Source organism: Macrobrachium rosenbergii, chromosome 41 (genome assembly GCF_040412425.1).
Source record: "Macrobrachium rosenbergii isolate ZJJX-2024 chromosome 41, ASM4041242v1, whole genome shotgun sequence".
Taxonomy (NCBI): domain Eukaryota; kingdom Metazoa; phylum Arthropoda; class Malacostraca; order Decapoda; family Palaemonidae; genus Macrobrachium; species Macrobrachium rosenbergii.
The window spans coordinates 54304764-54321627 of NC_089781.1; the positions used below are offsets into that span (position 1 = coordinate 54304764).

The window sequence follows — 16864 nt, forward strand, 5'->3', positions numbered from 1 at the left end:
GCAGAGGAAGAGGTGGATACCAATAGGAATTGTGTGGTTAGGGGTTGTTTTCGACGACACCACATGCAATGGAAGTTTTCCACTTGGGGACACAGCATTATTTTCAACAGGTTGGGGTGGAAACAGTCTCATCCCCCCCTCCTTTAAAGGGGTTCCTCCAAAAACCAGACCCCTCTCTGGAAGATTACGTGCAGAAGGCCCTGTGAAAGGGAGTCATAAAAAACTTGAGTATATTTGCCACCAAGCCTATCTCCGCAGTGTCCCCAAAAAGTATTCTTCCAAAATAAGATTGATCCTCGACTTACCAACATTGAATAAGCACATTGTTTGCCAAAAGTTTTGGATGACTACTGATGCCCAAGTACATTCAGTCATTCCAAAGGGGCCTGGTCAGCTTCTATAGATCTGAAAGGTGCATACTGGCACGTCCCTGTCACCATTCCCTTCTGCCCCTTCCTAGGGTTCCAGATAGGTAAAGATATGCACAGGTTCAAAGCCATGCCCTTTGGGCCAGACATTTCTCCAAGAATTTTTACAAAAGTAGCAACAGTAGTTGTTTGAGGACTCAGACAAGAAAGAATATAACTAATAGCCTACCTAGATGTTGGTTAATCTGGGGGCCCACAAGAAAAGAGTGCTTAAAAACCTAAGAGCAGTGATCAACAGACTGTCAAAAAGTTTTATAATAAATTGGAAAAAATCCTGTCTCATGCCAGCAGATGCTTTCAGTGGCTGGGACTATGTTTGGATACTCTTCATGGCCAGTTGTCTCTCCCCATCAGTACTCAAAACGTTCTTTGCACAGCCCAGAGTTTCCAGATGGCAATTAGAACGTATGATGGCCCTGCTGCAGTTCACATCAGTAATAGATCCGATACTCAGATTGCAACTAAAGATTATGAAAAAATTCTGGCTATTGCATGCCAGAAAAAACATGTGAGATCTACCTCATCAAAAGGATTAAAAAAGTTTGAGAAATTCTTCAGCCTTGGACCCGTAAGGAATCTTTGGCAAAACAGGTCACCCTGGTTCCTCCACCTGTATGAGTGACGGTACACACAGATGCCTCATTGACAGGTTGGGGAGGACATTGGGAGGATCGTCAGGTAGCAGGGCGGTGGTCAGCTACTCTGAGGAATTATCATATCAGTTTCCTAGAGCTGATGGCTGTCTTTTTGTTTCTCAAAAAACTCAAACCTCCAAAAGAGACACTTTTTGTTGGTTATAGACAACATGACTGCAATGTCCTACATCAGGAGGTCGGGTTCACGTTCACCTTCTGTCAATATAATAATGCTAGCCATCTTTTGGATGACGCAAGCAAGGAAGTGGCACTTGTCTGCAATTCACCTCACAGTTTCGCTCAACGTAATAGCAGACACTTTATCAAGGAAGACGACAGCTTCAACATTGTGGATGTTGGACAACCACCCTTTTCAAACAATAGCTAACATGCTTTCACAACCGCAAGTGGACCTGTCCACCACATACAAGAATCACACACTCCCAGTGTATGTGTCTCCGAACTTGGACAGCCAAACAACAGCAAGAGATGCCTTCCTACAATACTGAAACAAATGGAGGACGATATACCATTTTCCTCCATTGTCCCAGATTTCTAAGGTTTTGAGCAAGCTTCTAACTTTCAAAGGAACAGCTTACTTAATAGCCCCAAATTGGCCAAACAGGCACTGGTTCGCATTACTCCAACAATGGGCGAAGAGATCAATTCCACTACCATCCGCTGTTCTATCCCAGACAATAGAAGGGAAAGTCATCTGCGCATCTTCCTTTCTGAGCCAAGGCCTTCATGTGTGGAATTTTTTTAAATGTTGTCAACCATGAAAATAACTCGCCCTAGTGCAAAAACTATGGACATCATCTGTCCGACAATACCAGTCCAGATGGAAGATGTGGTTAGATTATATCCATACTGAGAGCCCAGTTGAGATTTCTATGGAAACACTTAAATTTTCTTATATACCTTTTTGAAGACAAATGCTTTGCTGTTAGAACAATCATGGCATACAAGGCAGCATTAACAGAACCCTTGCTTCATGGATTCGGGATTGACTCTAATATAGAAATTGTCGCTTCCCTTCTCTGGTCTTTTGCACTACAAAGACCCGTTCCTGAAAGGCTTCCAGTTACCTGGTTCTTGAACAAGGCGCTTAGACTTATATCAGCCTCTCAGTTCAGCTGACCAAATACAGCCAACACTCACATGCTGCAAAAAGGGATTTTGACAAAGGAAAAATCTATTTCTGAGGGAGGCCCTGTGTCACCCGGTGAAATATCCATCCAGCACATATTTCTAGGTAAATTCTTTGCTAAATATACCAGAGAAAAAAGCTATCAGGAATGCTGGGGTTACTACCCCCAGATCGAACATCTATAATGAAATAGACGTCGGTATAGGTAAGGGTGAGTGATTGTTGTCACTGCCACAGGACCGCACTCTGAAGATATCCCAATGACAAAACCCCGGAATGTGGGGAGCTGATCCAGCGCCTGTACTCACCCGCCTGCCAACTGACGACCCCAGCGCCATCTGAACTCATTCCAGGCTAGCACCCCCCTACAAGCTTGGTATGCCTACTCGGGAGGGGAGACCTAGATCCTGGGGGTCACCAGATGACACAGGGCCTCCCTCAGAAATAGATTTTCCTTTGTCAAAATCCCTTTTCTGAGCTCGTCCCTGTGTCAGCCGGTGAAATCATAACAGAGAATCATATCAAGTCTTGGTGAAAGTCTGAAAGTGACAAACATTTAGGTGATCATGTATAAAAACACCATTATTAAAAATAGTTTTAATTATCCCCAAAATATAATTAAATACTATAGATATAGCAGAACAACTGAATTATGACTAGGGATATAATTTATACTATAGTAAAGGACATGAGAAACAACTATGTACATCATTAATACTATAGTGGAGAGGTACTGACACTAAATAAATGACAAAATTTATAAAGGTACCTCCGGCCTTAAAACTAAATCACAGTGAGTATAACATATCACACACTTAAAAACTAACACCGCAAGATTGTACATCATAATATTAGGAGCCAGGCTGTGAGGCATGTCTGGTCCAGGAGAAAATGGCAGGGCAAATAAATGAGGCAGGCGGGCGGGGGAAAGGATTAGGGATTAAAGGTTAATTTAAGGTGGAGGGATAATGCTCCCTACAGCCACCGCAGGGAATTTCAGAGCTTCCAGTGATTTCAGATAGTGGCGTTTAAACACTGATGGAGATTTCCAGCCCGTGTACTTCTTCAGCTCAGCGAAATTCATATTATGAAAATAATTAGTAGAGGTAGCCACCGCTCGGATATCATGAACCTTAGGGACTGAATCCGGGTTAGCTTGCTTAATGAAGTACAGGATTTGTTGTCTTATAGCCTTTAAAGAAAGTGTTCCACCTTTTTCCCTGATAAAAAGAGGACCAGACAAACACTGAGAAGTTCTTTGTAAGTAGGCCCTCAAGGTAGCGACTGGGCACAAGGACAGGTCTTGTGGAAGAGGGACAACCTTCCAGGGGGACCACCTATCCTGAGGGTCTTCGTTTTTTGCTAAGAATCTTTGATCTGGGGAAAGCAGAACTTCTTTTGGTGAGTATCCTCCCCAGCTGCTTAACGAAGCGTCTGTGTGGATTATTAGAGCTGGAGGAGGGAATTGAAGGGGAACTGACTTCGAGAGACCCTTGACTGTGGACCACGGCCGGAGTCTTTTCCTTAGCACTTGAGGAACTAATGACACCTTGTCCCTGAGTTTGATATTGGCTCGTCTTCGCCACACTCTGTTTATGTCTTTCAGCTTTGCTTTTAGGAGCAGGTCTGTTACAGATGCGAACTGAAGAGAACCCAAGATTCTTTCTTGCGTTCTGCGAGAGGCTTTCCTGTGTTTGAGGAATTGCCTGGTGGCTTTGGCTATCTCCCTTCGTTTGGCTGGTGGAATAGACAGTTTGTGCGAGACCAGGTCCCACTGGATACCTAGCCACTGAAATTGAGCCTCCGGAGTTAGGCGGGACTTCACCCTGTTTATCTGAAAGCCTAAGGATTCCAGAAACTCGATCACTGTGGCCGTAGCTCTCGGCACTCCTCAACGTTGGATGCCCAAATTATCCAATCGTCCAGGTATGCGGCTAGCGATATCCCCGGGACCGTAACTGTTGTACTACCGTTTCCGCCAGCCAGAAAGATTCTGGGTGCTATGTTGAGCCTGAATGGCATGACCCTGAACGAGTAGGCCTGTTTCCCCAGTCTGAAACCTAGGAAGGAGAGAGAAGTTCCGCGCAATCGGGACGTGATAATATGCGTCTGAAAGATCTATAGAGGTGGTGACGGCTCCACGAGGAAGTAGAGTCCGCACCTGCGCTGATTGTAAGCATGAAAATTTGTCGCATTGTATATAAAAGATTGAGACGTGACAGATCCAGGATTACTCTTTGTTGACTGGAATCTTTCTTGGGAACACTGAACAGCCTGCCTTGAAATTTCAGGTGTCTCACTTTCTTTATGGCCCTCTTTAGGAGTAATTCCGTCATGAAAGTCCCGCAGAGCTTTGGAGGACGGTTGATGAAATCTGATCAAAGGAGGAGGGCCCTTGATCCAGCTCCAGCCCAAACCTTTGGAGACTATACTGTGGGCCCATGGACTGAAGGTCCACCGGTCCCTGAACAGATAAAGTCTGCCGCCCACCTGATCATTCTCACTGGGAGGGTGCAGGCTTGCCTCCTCTACCGCGACCTCCTCTTCCCCGGGAGAGGGATCGCAAGGCAGCCTTGCCTCTGAAGGAGGCTCTCGCTCTAGTCCCCCTTGCGCTCCTGTTAAGACCCCGAAACGACCCCTGGCCCTCATAGGAAGGGTTAAATACAGGAGACGTTATGAAGGAAGGAGCGGCAAGAGAGTGCTGAGCTGGCTGCACCAGCATAAACTGTTGGGGTTGGGCCTTCGAGGTAGAAGGCTGGCAAACTGTCGAGACAGGTACAGCCTGGACAACAGCCTGCTGGTGTTGTCTCCTGTGCCTCCTGTATCTCTTACCAGGTCTACTCTGAGGGCCGACGGACTCGGGGGTCTTCCGCTTAAAGGCGGGGATACCCCAGCAGGAGCGCAAACTCTGATTTGCCCTGGTTGCCTCCGCCAGGACATTATTGACCTCTTCTTCCGGGAAGATATTAGCCCCCCAGAAGGAACTTTTCATGAGCTTATTAGGCTCATGTCTGATGGTAGCGTCGGTGAAGATGTATTTGCGGCAATTCATCCGCGCTACCATGAAGTCAAACAAGTCCGCCTGAAATCCCGCCAATAGGGACTTCGTTAGGACTTGGAAGAGTTGCTCCTCCACGAACGTCACAGCGGTTGCTTCCACCAGGCACAGTGAGTTCAGTGATCGGCTCAGCCGACACCTAGCCTCAAACTCTGCTTTCAGGAGAGCTTCCGGCAATTTGGGAAGCTGTTCGCTGAATAGGTTAGATGCACACTCCGGGTCCAGGTTACCCGAAGTAAAAGTGTCCGGGGCATCTTTCCAAAATTCATCGTCTCCGGGGAAGATCAAAGAGGTGGGATCTGTCTCCCGGAGCTGAGGCAACGGCTTACCCTCCGAGCATGCCTGGGCTGTCGCGAGGGCTACCTTAGTCATGCAGGGGGTCGGGATCTTGTCATCCAAGGAGAACATAGTGAAGTTGCCCTTGAAGGGGGTCAACTTCGTGTTCTCCGCCTGCCAATCATTAAAGGAGCACATCAAGGTAGACTGCGCCTGGTCCCTTGGGAAGATCACTGTCTCCTTCGGGACCTTATCCGACCTTACCCAAGCTTCCTCCGTCAGCCTGGCGAAGCCTGGGTAGGGGGCAGCCGATCAGGAGGAAAGAATTCCAACTCCTCGAGTCTGCGCATGCCTAGACCTTCGATCGTTAGGGTATCTTCATGCCGGGGAGCATGAAGGGCAAAATGCCATGGATTTCCCTTGGCAAATGGAGGGAGGGCGGAGGCATCCGGAATGGGATAATGCACAGCGGACCCACTGGAGTGCATGAACCCGGAGAGCATACTCTCCTGGCTCTGCAGCCTCTCCGTAAGCTTGCTCAGCTTAGCATCAACCTCCGTGGAAAATCTTTGCAAGAGCATCCCTGCAAACGCCTCCAGTTCAAAGGCAGGCTGGCGAGGAGGGCTAGCCTTAGCTGCTCTCGAACTCACACCCTTAGCTGAGGGAGTGGCCTTGCCTGCGGAAGCCACCGGACTAGCATCCTGTGGCTTCACCGGAGGGAAGGGGGTTGCCTTGTGGGAAGTCGCGGACTTATAGCCCTTCGCCTTCCAAGTCTTCTTCAACTTGGGGACAGTGGATTGCGCCCCGTCCCTCAAGAGAGAAGACTTATGAAATCCCTGAAAGGAAGACGCGGTGGAAGAAGGGGAATTAAAAAGGGAGCCCGCCCCCACTGCCTCACTTACCTTCCCACCTACCTCCTGGTCCTGTTCCGTATTCATAGGCTCCAGGTCGAGATCTATGGCCGCTACTTCCTCCGACACCGCCGCGTAGAGGCTTTCGTCCTGGAGAGGCTGGGTTTCTACCCGGATCTGCTCGATGACAGGAGCAGCAACTTCTGCAGGGACAGCCGCTGAGATCCGGGCGCCGGGGTAGAGTAGCTTCCCCGACGGAACATTTCTCCCAAACCCAGCCACCCAGGCTCGAAGAGAACCCAAGGCGTCGCTCCGGGAAGCTTCGTCGGCCTGGAAGAGAGGAGGGACTCAACGACCGAGTGCTTGGTGAGAGATATATAAGCCATATATTAAGCCCATAACGTAAATAAAACAAATGAGGATACCAGGTAAACTAAAGGCAGTAACTATAAGCTTACCGACTCGTCCTGGACACGCTCGTAAAGAGTGAAGCAAACCTCACAACCGTCCGGGTGCCACACGATGAGGTCATCCAGCCGGACTGCTCAGCCCGCATGGGAGCGACAGACGACGTGCCCATAGGGCTGGTGCAGCACTTCAGAGCACCCGGGCTCCTCACAATGCACAGTCTGTAAGTGTAAAACGGTATATGAACCTACTAATTTAAGGGACCTTAAACTATAGTAGGTATTGGAGTATGTTAAAATAATTTATACGGACCGCCGGAGCATTCCGGGGGACGATAAATTAGAGCAAAACATGACCACACTAAATCAAGGAGCGCGGGAGATAGTTCGCGGAGCAGGACCTTAATCTAGGATCATGCAACTCTTAATTGTGAATCTACTTAAAGAATAAATACTGCCGGAGCCCGGCAGCAGGCCTTAGTTTATACCGGATCCACCGAAGCATTCCGGTGGGGTAATAAACTAGAGCAAAACGTGATATATACTAAATTAAGGAACGTCGGTCAACGGAGTAGGATCTTAATCTAGGATCATGCATAAATTATAACGGCACAAAGTAACTGGTTAACAATATAGGATAACAGTACACTGTAGGTCGCCGTGTTCGGCGCAGACCCTCCGGGATCCCGTACCTCCGACACTTGGTTACAGCGGGAAGGTGGGGTAAATCATTACCACCAGTCATTACGCAGCTAGAGAGCTAGGTGTGACTAAAGCCAACCCACTGAAGACCAAAACCACCGGAGCGGTAACCGGTACAAAGGCAACGGGAGGGCTGGGGACGGCGGAGCGGAATTAGCGAGCAAGTGTTTGAACCCTGAAAGTGATCGGAGTTCAGCTCGATCCACAGGAGAGCGAACCAACGAAACACTAGCCGAGCGGATGACACCAGGACGGGGCCCAGGAGGGTGGGTGACTCTCGACTGGGAACCAGACCAGTCCCCCTTGGGGTGACAATCGGAGAGACCGACGTCCTGCACGCGAGGAGATGACATACCACTGGCAAGACAGGGAGGGGGGGAAGGTTTGTACAGTACTTGGAAGGTGGGACTGAGTTTTATTATTAACAGGACGGGGATACCCCATACACTGACTGTAACTCCCGGGCGCTCAAACGGACGTGACGACTACCTATTCGTAGGAGACTCATGACACTCACCAAAGTACTAGGGAAGGATAGGGTAACAGCACTATTCTAAGGCAATCACCAAACTCTCACCCTCCTCTTGAAGGTGCAGCCTAGACAATAGGGGAGGAGAGAAGGAAGAGGGAGAGGGTTGAAAGGGAGAGAAATTTCTGTAACGTAGTCCAACCAACAACCGACCCAAAGGGTAGAAGGGCAATGCTTGAAGAAGATTCCCCATATTGTTTTTCTTCTCTCTCCCTCACCAGAGGGAGGAGGGAACAGGGTTTCAGATACTCCAGCAAACCCAAAAACAAGCAGTAAGGCGGATGGAACAACAAACAGGAACTCCCTCGACCAGCCTACCCCTCCCTCCCCCGCTCAAGCGACATAGTTGGGAGAGATGAGAGCTAAGACAATGCAAAACCTAACCTGAATAGCCTAACCCACCGATTGGAGCGAGAGGGCTAGGGTAGGATCCCCAATTTCTGATAAATATCGTTAAAGTTAACCAGTAAGCATATAAGTACCCGTAATATGAATAAATATACAAAAATATAAGGACTTGTGCTAAGCGTATAGCCTAACTGAGCGAGGCGAACAGGAAGTAGGCAGCCATTAGACTGCACCTGACGCTGAGCCCGGATCATAATAAAACCAAATTATCCATGTCATCCAATACACTATAAATCAGAAAACTGACAAAAGAAAGCACCATCCTGGAGAGGGAATCTACTCGAACGAGAGCCTGGTATACGCTATGAATTAACTACAAGAACCAAAATAAGGGGAGGAAGCCTCCGTAAGGAATAACGCTAATCAAGGTACCAGCACCCGCCCGACATAGATAAACACCTCCAAAGGGAACTTCTTGAAGGGGAATTATAAAACATGAATAAAAATGTAAGCGACCGAGAGAAACCCTTGCAGAAACCAGCTGTAAGAGTGTGCTTCAAGGTCATCATGGCTGAGGCGGCGAACGCCGGGGAGCGTCCGATATATGACCCTGTAAATATTAATTTACGGGCCTATAAGAGCCTCACAAGTAGTAAAAACCCCACAAGAAGATGGTATTTAACTTAGACACGGTGAAATTGCTTGACGACATGATGAAATTAATCCAAATTTGGACAAAAAGGGGCAGCACAAGAAAAAGCTTTCTAAATTAAGCACGTGCTAGTATGGAATGAGTTCAGATGGCGCTGGGGTCGTCGGTTGGCAGGCAGGTGAGTACGGGTGCTGGATCAGCTCCCCACATTCCGGGGTTTTGTCATTGGGATATCTTCAGAGTGCGGTCCTGTGGCAGTGACAACAATCACTCACCCTTACCTATACCGACGTCTATTTCATTATAGATGTTCAATCTGGGGGTAGTAACCCCAGCATTCCTGATAGCTTTTTTCTCTGGTATATTTAGCAAAGAATTTACCTAGAAATATGTGCTGGATGGATATTTCACCGGCTGACACAGGGACGAGCTCAGAAAGGCAATCTTCTTGATTGTGTTCGCATTAGGAGCTTGTATTAATGAACTGGGCTCTCTTAGATGGGGATGATACATCGCACAGACAGTTGACCATCAATTATTATTGTGCCCTGGTCCATCATTCCTAGTCAAGAATGAGAATCCTTTAAGAAGAAAATCCCCTATTTTTATAAGAAAACTCAGTTGAGCAGATAAGAAATTTTGCCTGGTCCAAGCACTTAAGGTTTACCTAAAAGTCAAGGTAAACATCCCAAAGGGTCTGATTCTCCTATATCCTAGCACAAACAAACCACTCTCCCTACAAGGGCTGAGAATGATTGTAGTGTCTCTCATTAAAAAGGAAAATCCACACTCCTTTCTAGGTCACATGATATTAGGAAAGTAAGTACGTCATTGGTCTTCTTCAGAAATGTCTCGTTCAAAGAAGTCTCCGAATGTACAGAGTGGTCATCAGAGACAGTATTTTTTTTTTTTTAAACATCAATGCTATGAGCTGAAACAAATTTGACTACACTGTGTATCAGTAGGTGGCATGGTTAGTCCTGACCCCTAGGTGCTACAGCAGAAAACCAAGGATCTTATTGATGGTGAGTATGCGACAGTACTGCACCCAGACCCAGCATGCTTAGGTAAGCCACTGTAGAACTGCATCCTAAAACATAAGTTCGTGTATAGTTTCTTGTTCCTCGGCACCAAAACTTGAAGAGTATTTGGAATAAAGACTGGAGCTTGAAATTTGTGGCTTGACTTGGGACCAGAAATGTTTTTTCTTTTGGGTGTTGGGATTAAAAATTGAGAGCTTAAACCTTTTTTGTCACCTGTCAGTTTCTTCATAAAGCTCCTTTAGAACAAAACAAGTGACTTCGCTATAAAAAAAACAGGTTTTGACATAGGAAAAACCTATTTTTGGTAGTTGCTGTTGATTTGGGCAAGGGATAATCCTATATTGACCAATAGAAAGTAATGGTTCTTGGTCTCCATGCGGGTCTGCTATTGACAGTACAGCGGACTGCGTATGAGCATTAATCACTTCTTCTTCTAAGCTGGTTTTGATGATGGAAGAACCTGGGTATATAGCCTTGCTGCAAAGAATTGGGAAAGTGCCCCATTACCTTTGAGTCCATTACATACTCCATCAAGTGTTACAGTGTTTATCATCACAACACAATACCCAGCTGTGAGACCAGCTGTAAGAGAATTCTTTGACATTAGTTTGGTCACCTTGGAGCTATGGTAGTCCTTAAGGACTCAACAGCAACTACCAAAATAGGTTTTTCCTACGTCAAAACTTGTTTTCTTGCAGATACTAGCCGGTACTTTACCATCATTGGATTTATTAGTACTTAGATTATCATGTAGTGCACTGCATTTATTTATTCATATGCTTGCGTTCATCTATGCTTTTGAAACACTTAAAAACTCTTTCAAATTGCATTTACAGGAGGCAAGGTATAAAAGCTATTATCAGTCTGAGTGAAGAGAGACAACCTCCTCCTTCAGCATGGTCAGATATGGACTGTCATGTTATTGCTGTTGAGGAATTTGAACCTCCAACTATGGAACAAATCATCAAATTTAATGATATATGTGATAAGATGACAGCTGAAAATAAGGTATGTCTAAATTTGTTTTGACACTAATTAATTACTTCAGGAACCTAATAATGTGGTCACCAGCTTTCCAGACACTCACTCCAGAATTTCAGAAAGATGTCACCTGGTCATTTGATATATTTTGGTTCCAAAAACGTCTGCCATACATAGCACACCTATGATTTGGGGCTCCCATGCTTTGCTTAATTATGCTCTTGAAACTCATATATACTGTTTTTCTTTAACATTGTTTAATAACACCTTTTTAACCATTCTGGTGGTAGTATTTTCTTCATAAAAATGATTTGACTTTATTTGGGGCCAATCTTACCTACTGTTAAAGATAGCTATATCTTTGTGCCAGCAAGTGTGGTCAGCATTCAAAATAAAAGGATCACTTGCTGATCTTGATGACAGTATAGTTTACCTGCTGTCCGCTGGGTGTATTTCGAATGTACCGGTTCTTGTCAGAATTCCTCTTGCCATAGAGCAGACAGTTGTTGGTTATTAGCTACTTTCTCTTGGGTGATTTCACAGTATTGTGACTTTTTGTTTTGTTTGCTCAGGATGTCTTCAACTGACAGTAGGACAGACTTTTTGTTTTGTTTGCTCAGGATGTCTTCAACTGACAGTAGGACAAAACAGATTTTGTGAGGATTTTTCTGTGTTAACAGATTGTAGTCTATAGAATTAGATGCACACTGCATTTTATAGTGTTAGACAGACAGTTTGTACTGGTTGTAGGGATGTGAACCAGGTGTGAAGAACTTAAGGAGTACATAATCAGACAAATTTATCATTCCTTATATATAGGAAAAAGAGGGAGTCATACTGAGGAGAGAGTTAATTAGACAAGGATATAAGTTTTATTTCCCTTCTTGATTCATTGCTGGTGCCTGTCTCCTAATTACCCTCATCTCTCCCCTCTCTCATACCTCCTCCTACTATACGTAGACCTGATCCTACAACCACAACTCTACCTGCTGCTCCCCTTCAGTTCAGGAAATATTTTAAAATTAGACAGGATGTTAGTCTTATTCTAGAAGCTGTTAAGGGTTTGACCAAATTCTGCTTTTGAGTTCCCTCCTAATGTGCATTTGTTTTCCCAGTCCCCTTTTGAGGGGAAAGGTGTCGGTGGCCTCATCCATCTGTAGCATGAGCTTAGGACTGCCCTGTGATAGTTGGAGGAGTCTCTGTCAGGGATCTGGGTAGGTTCTAGGGGTGAGGTTATTCTGTGCTAGCTGACACCTTCCCACCATCTGTCTCATTTGGTTAAGAATTTGGTTCACTCTCAAAAAAGATCCTTCAGAAGCGAAATCAATATTCGAAGTATCAACGTTGCCATTGTCAGTTTCTAAAGGTACTGAGGTTTGAGTAACCTTAGCTCTTAATTTTAAGAGAGAATGAGAGTAATCATAATGGTAAGTCTTCTATTATTTGTTCAATTTTCATGATGTATTCAATCTATTATTGAATCTATTTTCTGTGCCGGTATATCAGTATCTTATTTTCTGTGCTGGTATATCAGTCTCTTAATGTTCCTTTACTCCTTTTTTCTCCTTGTAATCTACTGCTTCCACCTGTATTATATTAGCTTCTTTAGTTGATGATATTTTGTCTTATTTCATTTCTAATGTTTCTCTTTTGGTTGGGGCTGCATTAGCAAGTGTCTTTGTTAATTATTGCTGTTCCAGCAGCCTTATTGGCAAGTGCTTTGTTTCCAGTTAACGACATATGGTCTCCTCCCAATTGCCTTTCCACCTGTACACTGTAAGTGATATTATGTCCTTTTCTCTTTTCAAGTGCAGCACAGCCAGAGAGTGCTCTTTTTGCATTTAGTGGTGTTATGTCAAAGTTTTCTCAACGATTTCTTGGCACTTCAGGTGAGGTATGCCCGGAGAATACACTTTTTTTCTCGTAGTGAGACTATTTCTTTGGTTTCCCAGCTGTCTCACTGCATTTTATATTTTGGCACTACAAGATGGTGTGCTTTTTAGTGCCTTCCTTCCTTTGTCACCAAGAGTTTTGTTTGAGAATTCTGCTTTTGTTGGGCCTGGTGGATAAAGAATTCAGTGTAGAGGAGACTTCTGTGTTTAGGAAGGTTGTGATTAGCCGTTTTCCTTTATCATCATTTGGTTGAGGAGTTAGATGTAACAGAGACTAGGTCTCTGGTGCCTGCTGAGTCTGTGATTTAGATTGTTTCTCCTTTTGATTAGAGCACAATTTGAGGGATTTTTGATACAGTGCAGAGGTGGAGAATTTTGTTAAAATTTTTTTTGTGGGATTGAAGTTGTGTTTACTGAGCTTTTGCTTAGCAGGTTTCTTTCTCCCGGTGCCAGCTTAATGAGTTTTCAGGTGCTGGAAAGCTTAAAATTTTAGAGGAGCACTTGGAGTGTTAATTGCTCCCTCATTCTCACCTTCTTAAAGTGAAGGAGGATGTTTCTGCTCAAGAGCACTTTGATTTCTTGAAGTTGTCCTGACAGCCAACCATGAAGGGGCCTGTGCCTACACTTTTCTTGGTCCTCATAAGAATCATCCTTTTTCTTTCAGTTTCGTGGTTCCTAATCAGGATTTAGTAAGAGTAAAGCACACCTTCCTTATAAATACTGATTCTTTGCGTTTCTTAGTTCCTAGAACCTCATCGGCAGGACATGGATTTTCTGATAAACCTTCAAGACAGAACCAGGGGTAGTGAGTAATCAGGGAGGGTTGTGTCATTTCTCTTCTGGCTCTTTCCTTTTCTGTTGTTGTCAATAGTTTTTCCTTCTTGCCTTCTTCCTGGGAGAAGTTTTCCATCTCCAAAGAAGCTAAATTTCTTTTGATAAGACAGTCATAGAGTAATTTTGGAAGCTCACATAGTTTCTTGTTTTGAAACCGTTCGTAAGTTGGAGGCTAATGTTCAGTGCCTCCATACTCACTTGTTTTTTTGGCCTTTTTCTGTTTATGACTGGTTTTCTTTGACCATGCAGGAAATTTCGTTCCATGTCTTGTTAAACCCTCCTCACAATACCTTTGGTTAGTGTTTGTAGGCCCGGTGTCTTTGACTAAACACACCATGAGTTTTATTATGAGAACTTGGTGATCTTTAAAGGGAACTGGTGTCATTCTGGTTCTACTCTAATTGCATATCTGGCACAAGGGTTGGGACATTCATTCCAACCAACAAAATCATCGGTAGTCCCGACACATTATTTAGGTGTAACTAGAGATGAAATTAGATTTTCACAGTTTTTGGGATTTTCCAGAAGAGAAATGATAACAGAATTTCTTTACACTTCTGAGAGTTTTTCAGCCCTTATAGAAACTTGTAGCAAAGCAATGGCTTTTGCTTCTAGGTTATATAAGCTTAATTAGGGAATGTGTTTTGTTGGCTTGTCAGGATCAGCATAAGACCTTTCCCATTTACCTGAGTGTGCATGGCACAGGTAGTCTTGACCGGATTCAACTTTAGTTATAGTGCATATGAGTTTTAAAGGTATTTGGTGTCCTAATGGAAGATCTAGATATGTAGGGAGTTTGATCAGGATTAGAGTAGTTGCTGCACACCTATAATCTTGAACTCTAATCTGTCTGAAAGAACTTGAAACAGTGTGAACATCTGGTAGAGCATGTACGTGCACATGTAAATGTAGGCACTTTTTAATGTATGTACACATGTATATGTAGGTGTAATGATGTGGGTGTATATACGAGGTATGTTCGATAAGTAATGAGAAAATGTCAGGAGAGTCAACACGTATTTTCATAAGCTTACACAACTTTGTCTCCTTCAAAATAATAGCCTCTCGCAGCTTCACACTTTTGCATGCGTCTCTCCCAATCCTGGAAGACCTCCTCAAAGTCCTTTTTCAGTAGTCCCTTCAGGTAACTTTCCAATGCCTCTTTCAGCTCCTCTGTTGACTGGAATCTGGTTCCCCTCAGGCTGCCTTTCATGCGTGGGAACAGGAAGAAGTCACAAGGGGCTAGGTCAGGGCTGTAGGATGGGTGTTGTACCACTTTCATTCCACTGTTGGCCATCCAGCTAGTCACCAGCGTTGACTTGTGGTATAGGGCATTGTCCTGGTGGAACCACCACTGACCACTCCTCCACTCCTCTTCGGTCAGAACTGTCTCTACTGTGCCAATACTAATACCAACAGCTTCAGATAGCATCCTCACAGATATTCGACGGTCCTGCATCACTAACCTTTGCTCTTCCGCAATGTTTTCCTCCTTGAGTGCACTTTTCGGTGCTCCAGATCCGGGTTCATCCTCAACCTGTTCATTTCCGTCAGAAAATCGGTTAAACCACCAATAGAAACTTGCTTGGCTCATCTGTTCATCCCCATAGGCCCCCTTTAGCATTCCATAAGCTTCTTGTTTGGTTTTCTTAAGTTTAACACAAAATTTGATGGCATAATGTTGCTCCATGTTTCACTGCATTTTGACAAGTGTTCACAGATCGGCAAACCGGATCAGATTGGTTCTACCATGTTCACCGCTGCACTCAGACCTACGAATATAGAAAGTTGCCAGTTTGTCATTTTATAGAATATATGTATGTGTACTTCACCATGAAGTAGTATTTTGATCAAATTATATTTAGTGTCTCGCATTTTCTGACATTTTCTCATTACTTATTGAACATACCTATATATATATATATATATATATATATATATATATATATATATATATATATATATATATATATAATATATATATATAGTTATATATATAATATATATATTATATATACATATACATTGTCATGAACCGATTTTGGTTCTTGCAGATTGTTGATAAAATTTGGACTGTGGACTGTAGTCACTGGGAAGCCCAAAGATAGTTCAAAGGAGGAGGGAGTAAAGTAAACTATCAAAATGCCTTAAACCGATTTATAAACATATTACACTGGTGAGTCAGGAATCAACCAACAACAATAAAAAAATTGGACCACCCAGTAAAAAAACATAATAAACAATATAACAGTAGTCAATAAACCATAACAATAAATAATGCAACTGCAGTCAACAAACAGTAAATAGAGCCATACACTTGCTCAGTAACCCGGTAATAATGTAGAAATAACCAGAGCCATATCTGCTCAGTCACTTTATCAATAGCCAAGAGCCACACTTGCTCAACAATAGTCACATCACAAACAACCAAAAGCCACACTTGCTCAATATGAAAAATAACCAGTGCCACATCAGCTCAAAAACCTGAATAATGACCGATAAATCACATAATAACCAGAGCTGTAATTGCTCAGTCACTTCATAAACAACAAACATCAATAACATCATAAATAAACATATGTTGAGATCACAGTCAACGTTCTCGAGGATGACCAGCAACTGCCACTGTGACATCGTCGAAAACCAAGACAAGACGGCAGGCAGGAACATCTCTGTAAAACACTTGATGATCACCACAGTGTTGATGCGACAGCTGCACTGCTGCCATAGAAGAGTGCCTCCTCTAAACTGGTGACCAAGGTTAAGCCATCACCTCATCCTTGGGGATTTGACTGATGTACTTCTTCATGAAATACGATGGCCAACAGATAACCAACACTTGCTGTACCAGCCATCTCAAACTGCTAACTTGATGAGAACTGGCGCTGCTGCTGTGCTAATACTGACTGAAGGCCATGCTGATCCTGACTGAAAGTGAAAACAGCCAGGAGATAGATGTCGCCTTGGTACACCTAAAACGATAATAGGAGGGCAGGTAAAACAATCAGATATGTTAAACAAGGCTGTTTCAAATTAACAAAATTATTTCAGACGACACCGATCGGAAGAAATATGCAT

At 44.1% G+C, this 16864-nt stretch overlaps 1 protein-coding gene across 1 annotated transcript in view; it reads left to right on the top strand.

Moving 5' to 3' along the window:
• The window catches only part of LOC136826865 (dual specificity protein phosphatase 23-like), a 198315-nt gene that overhangs the window by 96689 nt on the left and 84762 nt on the right, over positions 1 to 16864 (top strand). The window contains exon 3 of the mRNA XM_067084368.1: positions 10916 to 11087. Within this exon, the coding sequence (XP_066940469.1) occupies positions 10916 to 11087 (172 nt within the window). The remainder of the gene's footprint in view (positions 1 to 10915; positions 11088 to 16864) is intronic.